This window comes from Opisthorchis viverrini, assembly GCF_000715545.1.
Source record: "Opisthorchis viverrini unplaced genomic scaffold opera_v5_139, whole genome shotgun sequence".
Taxonomy (NCBI): domain Eukaryota; kingdom Metazoa; phylum Platyhelminthes; class Trematoda; order Opisthorchiida; family Opisthorchiidae; genus Opisthorchis; species Opisthorchis viverrini.
This window is the reverse complement of record NW_008751795.1, coordinates 442,672-456,554: the sequence shown is the minus strand read 5'-3', so window position 1 is coordinate 456,554 and position 13,883 is coordinate 442,672. Positions and strand designations below refer to the sequence as shown.

The following is a 13,883-nucleotide window of genomic DNA, read 5'->3' as shown; positions in this document are numbered from 1 at the left end:
GGTCTTCCTTGAGTGACCATTGGTCGTCTAAGTTAGCGTACCTGTTGGCTTGTTCTTTAATCGGACAGCTGAGTGGCGACTGTCCCGGTAGACTTGAGAGTGCAGCTCTTCATGTTCCTTGTGACCTTTGCTTATTCGCCTCCACAGTGGGACCTGTTTCTTGGTCAGTTGGTTTGACGACCGGGCCCGACAGTGTTAACAGAGTGAGCGTTACCCCGCTCGTTGCGGTGCGTAGACAGGATCACCTTGGATATGCCAACTGACTGAATCTCATATGGAATATTATGCTTCTAGGGATGCTCTCGATTCTTGTGCTTGCTTGAGCCAAGATCCTCACGTTAGATTGAACTAGATTAAACTCTGTTTCCTCCAGATTCATATGTACGGAAATAAGAGATAGTAGGGTTTTATATCATTTGATAGCTGACTTGAGTCCCCTTACCCATATAGAAAAAATTCGCCCATTCTGCCCAACATAAACTTTCTTACCACATGGTCGATCCACTCCTTCAAGGCACAACGCAGTTAGACTAAAAAGGCACCGGTGTCACCTCAATTAGTGGCGAAACGTTTGAAACCATGTGAGCGAGACGAAAATGTTTGGAAATGCGTGAGCTCTGCTGTCAAAAATCAGATGATGATCAGCCGTTAGCCGCTATATTTTGAGAGGCGGACGATAGAGAGTTAGACGTGACATTGACGGAGTCTGAAGTCCGTGACGTCGGCTCATCTGATGAACACGTATTGACAGACTAGCAAAACCGGTTAATACGTCTATCCCAGATCTCAACAAAGCATGCGATTACTTGAGGTTTGAAAGTTTTTTTCAAAATGCACATGAGTACTAAGTGGCCTTACTATGACTTTGATTTCATCTATGAAATTTGGCAGCGAAACCTTCGCATTCCAACAGTCTCGTCCAAAGAATTACTGCAACAAATCTAAGGACAAATTAGTAGGAGCTTTTCGGATTCTTGACCACTACGTATGATGAATTAAAATAAAAGTTGCATCAATTTCAACTGATGAAATAAAACCCACTGGTGCGGATTGATCTCCCACACGCTATCGATCAGTTTACCCCATTTGGTAGATTTACGCTGTTGAGAGCGAGTTCGATCGTTGTCCCCTTCTCCAGTTAAACTAGGAAGACTGACGGTGTAGCGCCTTTCATCACGAACGAAACCGGACAAATTGACTCTGGTGTGCAAGTTTTCGTAGCTCATCGAAGTATGGGACTGCCTGCAGTTGGGACACTGTAGCAGAGAAAGTCTTCATAATCATGACGGGTTTGATGGGCATATTAAAAAATCAGGAAAATTGGAAATTAAAACAGGTCTAAAGAATTGTCTTTTTGATGATAGAAATAGCGTAGTAGACCGATTATTGTCATCTGAGGTTAACCGTATCTAGCGTGTGAGAACGCATGTCATTCGAATACCTGGACGCTTTTATGATCACCTAATTCATCGAGCTTTTCGATCGATTACGGAACTGCTCCAAAAATTGAATCGGTCGACATTCACCATGAAATCAATCCTAACTCAGGATAAATCAAAATGAATAGTCTGTACTAGAGATAGAATGCAACTGCTCAAAAATAGCTTATTTCTAAAGTCGTTGTTTGCGGTCAAAAAATGTTTTCTACAAAATAAAAATGCTGAACAACTCACGAAGCGCGACTCATCAAAATAAGCTCGAGGACTGTTATGGTACAACCACGCTGCTGGATGGTGCAAATGCTTAGGAACGGGCTTTTGTTTAACAAGGGCCTCAGACTGGGAAAAGCTCCATTCCTCTTTGGCGTCGTCTTCAAACACTTTCCATACTGTCGTACGCCAACCAAGTTTCCATCGAACTCTGGGAAATGGGAAGAAGATGGTGGCGTTAAAACACGCTAACTATTGGAAGAAATCTGAAAAAATGTTTTATAAGGACATATTCATCCACTTTTAGGCAAATGAGATTACTCAGTTGAACTGCCATAATTGATTTCACATTTTCCAAAAATATTTGCTCGGTTGCTATGCGGCTCCGAGGCACCAGACACCAGGTCATTTCAGTCAAGAAAATTCTAAAATTGTAAGCATAAACTTTGTACCTCTCGATAACATATTGAATGGCTGCGTGGTATAGAATGCAGAAGCCGGACAGATTTCCTAGGTGGAAAGCTGTGTTTTGAATGGTGGTATACTGCCTAAGCCTCTCGTTATTCGTTCCTATTTACAGCATTATGGGTGGATGAATTCAGTTGCTGATATAGTCTCGCAAGAGAAGGCGGGGTAGTCAACAAAGGAAATTGTGCCCACCGATGGCACAACCGTCACAGACTGGCTGATAATTTTTAACATCAGAGATCAACCGGTTGGAGTGGAAGGAATCGATGCAACGGGTTGATGCGGGCGAATATGTAGAATTAATTCAGCTGAAGTGATGATGGGACAGGGAAGAAAGCTACATTAATTTTTTAAGTGATACAATAACTGTTTTGCGCAGATGGTCGTTACAATATCCACCTCGCACATACTGAGGCTTCTGGTTTTTCACAAACATGTCAGCGAAAATGAAACAAATATAGCATCGTCCAGATACTAGTCATTTAGAAAGAAGCAAATGTATCCACGTTGATACTTGAAAAAGCAAACAGATCATCTGCTAGAAATTCGTACGCCAGTTTGAATGAAGATATACGCACTGCTCGTTTTATAGTACTCAGACGCTTATGCACAAAACCTTTGAAAGAACGGCATCCGGCACCAAAAGACACTTTGGATGCCTCAGTATGCATGCCTCATCAAAGAGCTTTACCATAGTGACCGATGAACGAAAGCATAATCGGCCACGTGGATTGTAAAACGGAAGGGGAACACGAGGTGATCGAGGAAGTGTAGAGATGCACTAAGCAGCTCGGATGTTTGTATCTAGTAGAGTCCAGTAGAGTCACAACGTTGCCTTCAGATGATTGGAAGTAGGAGGCTTCGAGTATCATCACGCTCGCTGTTTTACAGTTAGCTTATATTGACCCGAATTAAGTACAAGGGAAGTTTAATAATCAGTATGATGCTGTATGTATTATAGGCGTGTTGTGTGACTATCATTCATACAAGACAGAAATTAGAACTGAGTTGTGTTTGAGGGATCTCAGTGATACAGAATGAACGAAGTCATTCAGTCTTTTAATGAACGACTATGATGGGTGTCATGTCTTAGAAGTATGATTGTTTTGGGTTCAATATAAGCAAAAGAGTGAAAGATGGATCTCGCTGGCAGTATGCTGCGTACACAGTGACTGTCCCGTAAAGATTTTTGCTGCTCCAAATATGGAGGATTTTCCTCCTACTGGGAATCCTTGGATGGGCTCAAACAAGCCAGCTTTGTAGGCCTCTGCTGACAACCACTGCTCTCTGTGATGTGCTTTCTGGCTGACCACCCACTGACCACAACTGATCACATACGATCGGCTAGCTGATTCACCAGCCAGACGTGCACTCTATCCCGAATCACCAAGCCTTTGCGCTTGTCTGTTTCATTTATTCCCCAAGGGCGATGCAACACATCCTGATAATAACCGACCAGCTGCAGGCGATCAATAAACCCTTGTGTCGCGAGAAGTCTGTTGATGGACCAGGTATATACCAATTTATCCTGGGGGTAACTGGTTTTTTATTAGCATGTTTTCAATTGCAGAGCTTTTTTAACCTAAATTTGCACTAATACTGCTAATACTGAAAAGTCTACTCTCAAAGTTGCGAAAAGTTGGTCTGCGTTTTTTTGCAACGAACATAATCTGCATCAGCATGAGAGAATCTTTCTGACCGGCTCTGTCCTAAATGAAGCGTTCAACGGAGTGTGACCGTTTCCGGATCACGGATAGTTTTACCCAGGCAGAACTGATCGGCCTAACCAAGTTAAACTGAGTATATGACATTTGTCAACAGCTCACTAAATAGGTTTTAGGAACACGCAGCCAGGAAAAATTGGCTAATTTGGTAGTGAGCAGATTGTGTGAAAGGAAATCAATAAATGTGTTATGCACTGTGAACAGTTGCTTCCTAATTTTAACAAATACTCTCAATCATCATATCGGTCTTATCAGGCTAAGGAATACCATGTTAAGGTTTGTATTTGTATCCAAAAGAAACACTTTCTGGTATGTTTTAGTTGTTTTAGGAAACACAAGAGATCTGGTATCTAACGATTGCCATTTGTGGTGATTAGGCTGTACAGAAAAGTATGTTATCAATCATTCGAGAGGTCCTTGGAGCAGACGGACAAGTCATCATTCTAGTGAGGTTTTTTGGTAAAGAACCAGTGGATGTATTAATGAGAAACGTTTCACTGTTGACAAAGAAGTTTCGTCGGGCTAAGTGGATAGGTTACCAGAATGACCGAGTTTCAAGACAAAACAAATCAGTGAAACCAGTTCCAGTTGGTAAGCTTGATTGGTGTTAAGTGATTTCTGTCTGTTGCTGTTGTCGAATTTGGTTTATGGTATTTACAGTGGGCCGTTGTTCGCGATTCTACCTGTCCTCTGCTACTTCGTGACTTACGTTGGTTACTCGGTAGGACATGTTATGTTAGTGTGATCAGAACCAAATAAACCAAAACAGGTTTCCAAAGCCGTTATCGCATCCATTTGTTCAACCAAGCAAACATCCATGGTCTACATAGACAACAGTGCTCAAGGTCAACACAATCCGATTAAGGCAGTGTCACCGCCTTTTGTCCCACTGTCTGTCTAAATTAATTCAAATGCAAAACATCGGGTTTATGGTAAACCCTTCGCGCGCGGATTTCTCTCTCAAAAAACGACAGCTCTCTTAAGCAGAAGCACCGCACCATCAGCGTATTTCAACAATCATCTACAAGGCATTACCGGAACACAGTTCTCGCACTCATATCCATTTTGTCAGAATGATAGATATTTATGAATCACTTCCAGGTCAGTACCTCATATGAATGCCTGAAAGTCCCAGAAAAATGGAATTCGAGAAACATGTCAGAACATGAACACATCAAGAAGCTAGACCGGTACCCAGTGCAAGGGAAGGACGAAAGCGCACCAGATAAAATGAGACGACTGCATATGATTTTGGCAATGTATTGGGTGATTCAGGGAAAAAAGATGGAGCTCGGTACTGAGCTGTTAAGAAGGCCAAGCCGTTAATTTTCAAACCTATTGTAAGGTACTTCTCAGGTATTTTGTGAAGATCATTGCTTTCAGAAAGAACTTTCCAACCATTTACCTTTGGTCAGATTGCTGTCTGAATATTCGAACGACTGGTTATATGGGGCCAGACTTACCTCACTTTCTTCCAGATCGCCTTTCGTATGGTCTTTACTGAACAAACGGCCAGAATGAGGATTACCAGCAACATCAAGCAAACCAATGAGCCGGCAGCTACAGCTAGTGGACGTCGGGGATAAAAGAAGAGATATCTTGTGTAAGAGGGGTAGAAATCCGTGTAGGTGTAGCAATGCTGATGCTGAAGTTGCACTAAATGACTAAGTCATTCCTGAAAGGATAACACGAAGAGTTACAAAGTAGAGCCTAAATTTTTGTTTACTGGTGTCATTCATATATATGCATCCGGTGCTTTCAGGACAGGAGTACAATCGCTATGCCAACCACGCATTACATTTCACAGTGATGGGAAATTAAATAAAGTGCAGTAATGACTTTGGTAACAGTGCACACTGTTCTTCTGGTATGGTGATGCCGCCACAAGCAAGTCTGATGTTTGCACAGGCGCGTTTGAATTTACACTTCTGTTCATTTCTAATAGGCACACAGAGAGGCAGTTGCTCTGAATAACGAACCTGGCATAATGCTATTCGTATTGAGGAGTGTAGATGTGCTAATACAATCGGTAAATCCAGCAGTGTCAACCACCATTAGTTAATTAAACAGCTGCGAAATTTTTTGCTTTAATGTGAGTTCAAGAGAAAGTACAATCAACTATGCTATGCTAGTAACAAAGGTTCAAGATATGGGCACTGGTTCCATCGCATCTAAGTCTCATACTAGGGATGGTAAGAAGAATTCTGCATGGGTTCAACAAACAGAGGACCGTAAGATAGATGCGTCGTGGAAGCCACACAAGGACAAGATATGGAGTTCAACTTGTTCCATTCAATTTGTAAGTCTTGCTAAATCTGGTATTCAGTAGGTAAGAGCCATCTTGAGGAAGATGTGATCGGAAAACCTGCTCGGTTTTCTATATAAGGCACTGTTTAAAAGGCACCCAAATTCCTCTGGTTTTCTGCGCACACCAGTAGGTTGAGCTTTTTTAGAAAATCAACTTTTCCTCTGGAGAAAACAACCGTGGGTTTTCTCGATTTCTTGAAAACCTAGAGAGTCCGTGAAGAGTTGCTTTCTTCTTCGAAGAACTGCCAACCTTGCTGGTCAATAAACGTGGGCTATAATCACTTACACACGTTGCATAACGTCAATAGCAGCTGCTGTTTTGGACTTCTGAGCAAGGTAGTCTATTTTGTCTTTACTGGCCACAGCTTCTTTCCCTTCGTTCCCTCGGTTAATAACTACGATCTGCGTTATAGGACGAAGATTCTGAGCATATTAGTGCACTCTTGAATGCGGCGACAGTGAACTGAATTTTTCATTGTTCCTACAATCCCATTGCATGCTATGCAGTAACAGCGTGCAGAGAAGTAGGCGTAGCGGGCAATTACCGTAAACCAATACTGATAAGCTAGACAAGCGTGTCATCGTTTGAATGGACACGTAAACCCTTGTTTCGGCAACCAAATACCTGATGTTTCTCTAAAGCCCTGGATTGGATTTCCTAATGTATTTCGCTAGAAACGCATCAAATGACAATACAGACTCAAAGAATAAAATCTAGACAGTGGTTTATTGGAGGGAATGAAATCGATACTGTTGTTGGAAAACGGAGGCTTGAAAATGAGGACTTTATTGGTGCTGGTCGAGATAGCCGTATAATCTTTACGTTTGCAGATAAGCGAGTGTATATTTTAGGGATAACGATGACCTCGACAATTGCTGGCTGAAAACATACACCACGACACGATTCTCCACAGACATATGACATATTTTGGCATCAGTTCGGCTGCAACAAGTAAAATAGACGAAGTTTAACCGAACTACACAGGATGTAGTAAGTTTCTGGTAACATAGTTCTTGACCGACCATTCTGTGTAGTTTTGCAGTCATTAGCTAAACGAAAAAGGAGGGCTTTGAGTTCAATACATTCTCCTAATGAACCCATTAGTTAACTTTGTCAAGTTTATGAACAGCGCATTCATTTATCTCAGTTAAGAAATTCAGAAATTCTAAAAGTTCTGCTCTAAGATACCTATATGACTTTCTTTGCTGGCTATTAAACCATGTAGAACAATGGGGGCTGGTGAGGAATTACAATAAGCAAGTATATTATTGTGCTTAGCTTTTGAATAGTTTGCTAAAGTGCGCACATGGGTGAGCCTTCGGCGATGTCGAAAAACGTTTCAGCTATCCCTCTGAGTCCAGTGTGAATTGGGTTTAGAGGATGTGTCCTAATACTTGTCTCACCGTAGATTTTGTAGACGCACTGATTCTATACAAGAGGGATCTCCCACAAGTCAGCATGCTTCCAAAGAATAAGTGCCTCGGTCAAAAATAATCTGCATTATGAATGGTGGAGTGTATCCCAAGTGCTTTTAATAAGAAAACAGTCCGGTCACTGGCCTCCGAAAGTACTTCTTATGTATCTGTAAGATCAAACACCAAACTGCAGCTTAAGGCGCTTAGATTGGACCGAGATGACGAGTGTATGATCAAAAACACTGACTTCGACGTTGCCGATTACCATTAGTTTAGTAAGCTAGCTTGTAATCTCCCAGTGCACTGGGCGGCAACAAGAATCATCCAGTTTGGAAGATAAAACTCGATGACAAAGTGAACAGAGCTGACACTGCGCATGGCCAGAGATGCAACAAAGTGCAACCAAGATTACTATGTCGTGTGAAAAACCACATTGTCCACACTTTATACGTAGTGAGAACCTAAATCAAATTACGTATGGCCCACTTTCGTGGCTCAAGTAATATGTAGAAGCCATTCCAATCAGCGCTTCATGAAACTGTTTTGAGCTGTGTGGCTGTCTTTCAGCCTACAGCCTACAGCATACAGAAACCTTTTATCTACCGGGAGAAGATAAAGCACAACCACCAACCCACCGCTACGCACTACCACGCTCCCCAATAACGCAATGATGAAGTCACCTCGATTGGGGATGAAAAGTTTGGAATCAAATTGCCCAGCTCAACGAACAAGCCAACGACCAGAACCTAAATTACTTGAAGAAAGACTGTTGCTCTTGGCCAAAAATAAGTAGTACAGCTTAAACACCTAAAGAACTAAGGACAAAAACTTTCCGCATTTTAAAGGTGTGATTAATTTATTCTCCATCCAAAGGAAAACGTGCCCGGTACCCTCGGCAGCGTTCCTGATAAGTCGGGATGATGTGCCGCGTTATTAGTACGATCAGCGACTACTTTGTACAGCCTATAAGCCTGTGGTTGGAATGGCCAATCCATGTACCATTTCAAGTGATTGGCTTTACTGTTGTAAGAAGAAAACATAGATCTACTTCCGTCTTTAATTATTACCAGTAGAAATGCAGATAGTCATAAAACCCTAATGACTTTGGATCCAAACTCCCATACCCCAGTTTTAGTTGATCATATCCAACATAAACGTAGATGGGGATGCTGACTGCCAACCAAACCACTACTTGGGATGCTACGTTTGGTGGTATGGTCGCCGGATTTTATTACGCACTAGAATTCATAGAGTGTGGTGTTATGTATCCCAATTTTCTGATTAGCTTATTGCGTTGCCCGCTATTCTAGTCTCCATTTCAAGTGCTTTATAGTTCCACTCTGACTTTTCTCTCAAGCGGCCTCGCTTCTGCTTCAAGTCTGAATGGGTACACTTCATGTCAAAATAGCGTTAACTGCTCTGAGAAGCAGCCCTTGCTCTACTTAAACGCCTGCTTTAAAACTACCTTCAGGTAGTTCAACAAATTGTCTTGAAAAAAACATGTTCACAGCTTTGCTGGGCACAAATTGATTTGCATTTGACGAACCCTCCATGATTTAGTTTACATGGATGGGCAAACAATTGTACAGATTTTCCTGTGTTCCATATTGAGCAGTCTAATCAATGTTCTAAAAAGCGCCACAAATCCGACATTCACTGGATGTCGCTGTGATATAAGGGTGGAGTGATTTAATCAGGCTGACAATAAGAATCCTTGACCAATAAAACAAGTAACAGATTTTTGAAGGACGAAGTATTTTGATTTTAGGACGGCAAACTGTTTTATTGTTGGGGAGGGAACCACGAACGCCCCAAGGCAGAGACGCATGTATGAACAAGTGACAAATGCTGACACAGCGTGCAACACATGTGAGCAAAACAAAACGGCAACAGAGAGTACACCTTAGACATGGTCGACTGCTGACGGCTGGAATGGGAATACTTGCAGAGGTCAAAAAAGTTGACTACGCAAAGAAAAGTACACTTAGCCAAATACTGTGAAATCATGTTGCAGGATGCCATATGTAATGTATTATACATATTATACAGTATACAATCACATATTCAACCGTGACACTATAAGCTGTGTGCATACACTTTGTGCATATAGCATACCTTAATCAGTGTTATTCCCCTACCAGGGCTTGCCTGATGAATTTTGTGAATTCGAGGGATGACACGTGTTTTGTTACTCCTCAGTTCAACGAAATCATAGAATCTTCACAGTCGGTCAGCTGCTAAGTTCACCGTTACCAGAAGGATTTTCTAACGCTCCTTATGTCCTCATATCCACATGTTTCTAGGATTTAGTAGGAATAAATGACTCCCAAATCACTGCCGATCTAGTAAGGTTTGAGCTAGGCCATTGAATAATTGCATAGCTGATAGCCAAATCCAATGTCGTTACTGTTCCAGTGTGTCTTCATGAAGAGTTTGTTTGACATCAAGTCCATCATGCCGCGGCACCGCCCCTTGGACGCGAGTCCTTCTCGGTGAACATACATTATTCAGTATTTTTCCCAATGAAGTTCAACTCTACATTTTTCTTCCGCTGGCTCAACCGATAAATTCGTAACAAAGAAGCAAGCATACTCGGATTCGAATGATTTATTCTCAGAGCATAACAACTGCTACTATTTCGATCTTGAACTAACCTTTATTCCAAACTTTGATTTTACGATACAAACTTTTTTCAAAAATGTTTTTTTAAACAAGCTGTGAGAACAATACGACATTAGGGTGATTTATTGGTAAAATACATCATTTCGCTCCTACACAATGTGTAACTCACCAGAGTAACTGCTGGAGGGTTTATAGTAAAATGTCTGGTACACACATCCTTTCTGTGCGTAGCAAGCGACGCCCATTCGGTAGGGGTACTGCATCCATGAACCTGGGAATCACACATAGTACGGATAAATGCATCCTAGTATCTGAATACCCGCGTTGATCCACCCCACAAGTGGGAATATGTGCTTGACATTTGTATGACTTGGAACAATATCAGTAAACGAGCGTCTATCTCATACATCAATGGTGTTGAATATTGGTGAATATCGGTCCAATTAAATGAATGTAGAAAGCTTGTCTGTTTCAAATGTCAGAATGATAAGATATCTCCACCAACCTTTACTAAATATATCATCGGGACCTCACTGTCATAGAATGTGACTTATGATATGCTAAGGAAATCTGGTGCTATTATGAAATAACCAGAACAAAATTTGTTTTGAACACAATGACATCTCGAAACAACACCCCCATTGAAACTGCTGGACTTTGGAAGAAATCTGGTGATTCTGTCTAAGCAAACAGGAATGAAGTGTGGGATGAAGTAACAAACTAAATTGCCTACTACATTAAGATGTTAGGAAACCAGACAATCTATTCAGATGTGAAAGTACATGACTTGGGATTTCTATTCTCCGGTAAACAAATGACAAAATACAGTGGCATGATGAAGCATCTTTTTCAGTACAAAATCAACCGTCAGACACCTCATGTCGAACGACTTAGCGTGGATGCAGAAGTGAGACTGAAAAAGGGAACCACTTTTCTTTGACACTGTCAGTGCAATCTGCTGGAGGCTGTCCTGTAAATATGCCAGTATTTTGGAAATATAACTCCCAACTTAACGCAATATTCATCAGGTTGCTGGAAACGCCTCGACAGCCTAGAACGGGTTCCGTGGACCATGGCAAAGTAGCGACTCAAGTGAATTCAGTTGGGGCTCGTGTCAAAACCAAATTAGTGTGCAAACGAGAGCGTTTTTCATTACGCGAAAATTTCTGAGTTTTGGCTAACTACATGCTGATACGCGTTTCGGATGTTCCACACGTAAGCCTGGTCCTTCTTGTTTCAATCTCGTAGTTAGAGCCGTACTAAAAGTTCAATCAGACCCTCGAGATCCGTTCGTGCAGGCTGATTCCTAAGGATAGGAATGTGAATGAAAATTTCCTTCCTTATTTGCGGCTTCCTGGGTGCAAATGGTTCTGGGCTCCGTAAAAAGAAAACTTAAATGTTCAAATTGCAAAGCTATACTACTGTACTGGGTTACGGATACACGATGACCTCATCGGTGTGTGATTCATTCGAGACTTTTCATCGGTTTCTCTACTTTTGAACATCTTGGGAACATCTTGATCAGTCTTACAGGGTTGGATGTTAGCACTTATGCAAGGAAACAGCCAATTGACAGGCGAGGTAGGATGTTTGGGTAAATACGGACCTAAAACAAAATGTTATACGATGTCACTCTCCAAGGAAATGCTCTGGAGTATGCGCCACATGTGCACAGGCCTACTCCAGAATAACAGCGTTTCTTTGGTATGACAGTGTGAAGCAAAGTGCCTTTGGTGTCTTCTGATACGTGCGTCAAGTACGTCAATTTAAGACAACTGAGTCCCAAACGTGGTTTACCCGATATGCCTGATTTTCGCTTTGTTTTCTTTATAGGGTTTTCTTATTTTCTCACACTTCATAGGCCCACTTGACGACTAAAGTCAGACAAGTTGTTGTGAATTACTTGTGCAGTGCGGTACCGCAATGCTATACAACAAAATAGTTTTGTCGATTTTTCTTCGTAAGTTGCGAAGAAAATGACTCCTGCCGATTAAAGGAGAATGGAAACGAAAGTGTTGGGTTGTTGACTGACTTGCTGCAATACACCAAGCCACACCTATTCTGCCAGACCATACAGCGATCCCTACATATTATTCCACTGTGTAAGATATTAGTGTCCATCAGTTAAGCCTAACGGAAGATTTTCCCTTGGAATGTGACGCAATGTCCGTTCTCATGTTTCCCCACGACGGCATGTTATTGCTAATTTTACGTTCATTTGATTGATTCAATTAAACTGTTGCTACGGATAACCCAGAAACCTGTTTTACATTGTTTTTGTTTGTCCTGAAAAATATAAGTTCGTTGGGATCAGCAAGATAGTGCAGGTCACCTCTGTTTCTTTCACCACTATGTCTTCTGTCTAGTCACACCGAAATTCACGTCACTAGACTGGCATTTTCGTATATAGTTCCTTTCAGGATTTACTGTGGTCTCATCTAAGTAATTATACAAGTGACCTACCGTCCTATTTCGGTTAAAGTATGCTTCCAGTTGTCCTCTTTTTAGTTAACTTACTCAAAGGTCTATTTTAAAGAAAAAAACTCTGTTTTAGGTAAGCATTCACATTTACTAGTTAATAGTGGTAACGTGATCTATCGAATAAAGTTACATGGATTTCGAAGCAAAATCTCTGATGCCCCATAATCTTCCAGGCTGACAGAGAGGCATTCAGCATGCTAGAAGAATTTCGTTTGAAGACCTCACAGACTGGAAGAATTCCCCTAGAAAACCGACTTTCCTTAAGAGTCTATGTTGCTATCATTTTTCGTAGCAAGCAAGCAGAACTTTCGCCAGACTGATGATACACCGGATCTCTGCTTATATGGACATCCTATAACCAGTTGACCTGGTTTCGGGTTGTACTTTGACGAAACCCTTTCCCTTCTCGTGAGAAAACGACAGTGAACCAGGTGCAGGAAAATAGACAAACAAGCAGCTGCACAACTTAAGAAAAAAATTCAACTGGTGTTTCGTTTGAAAATATGTCTTCGCCCCATATTGAAGACAGATCCATCGCGACCTTCAGCATGGTTCGTTTGTGCACACATGTTCGGCAACCACCATGGCTGGAAACAGGGTTGGATGCGATAGACAGCCAGCGTAATGGAGCGTGATCCCATGTGACTGCCGACCTGACATGAGGACACAGGCCTGGGTGTTGAACACGGTGAGTTTGAAATTTTTTCATTCATTTTCGCCTTATAAATAACATCAAAATATCTGTTCGCGTTTGGTTGTTGATTTGTGGTACGTAACCTCAATGGAATCGCAGTTCCCTGCTGACTACTGAAATTCAGGACGGTGTTTTCGGAAGGTACTAGCTGTGGTTCTTCTCGTAGAATCAGTAGGGATAACTAATGTAGACGAGGAACAAACGCGGGTGAATATTGAGATAAAAAATGAAGCCATGAATGCTTACCTCATCATACTATGCTACTTTTGTTAAAAAAGAGCCTTCCGAGAGTGTAAGCGGGTTTTACGGACCCAAATTAGCGCTAGATTTTTGTTTTATGCCCTGTGGTTCTACCCAAGAATAAGTGAAAACTGGCAGACCTCTTTTGTCTACAAAGGAAATTTTTCCCATGCATTGTCGTTTAAACAAGTAGTCTTACCCAGGGAAACACCTGTATATAGTTTAGTTCGAAGCGTGCGTTCATGAGCCCAGAATGCTTTCATGCTTTCCATTTCGGTGTTC

General features: G+C 41.6%; 1 protein-coding gene across 1 annotated transcript in view; it reads right to left on the bottom strand.

Moving 5' to 3' along the window:
• T265_14074 (hypothetical protein) overlaps positions 1–13,883 on the bottom strand; it is a gene marked incomplete at both ends in the record, with an annotated part of 103,652 nt that overhangs the window by 30,537 nt on the left and 59,232 nt on the right. Inside the window, 4 exons of the mRNA XM_009171917.1 lie at positions 1,042–1,256; positions 1,674–1,860; positions 5,305–5,407; positions 10,356–10,457. Of these exons, the coding sequence (XP_009170181.1) occupies positions 1,042–1,256; positions 1,674–1,860; positions 5,305–5,407; positions 10,356–10,457 (607 nt within the window). The remainder of the gene's footprint in view (positions 1–1,041; positions 1,257–1,673; positions 1,861–5,304; positions 5,408–10,355; positions 10,458–13,883) is intronic.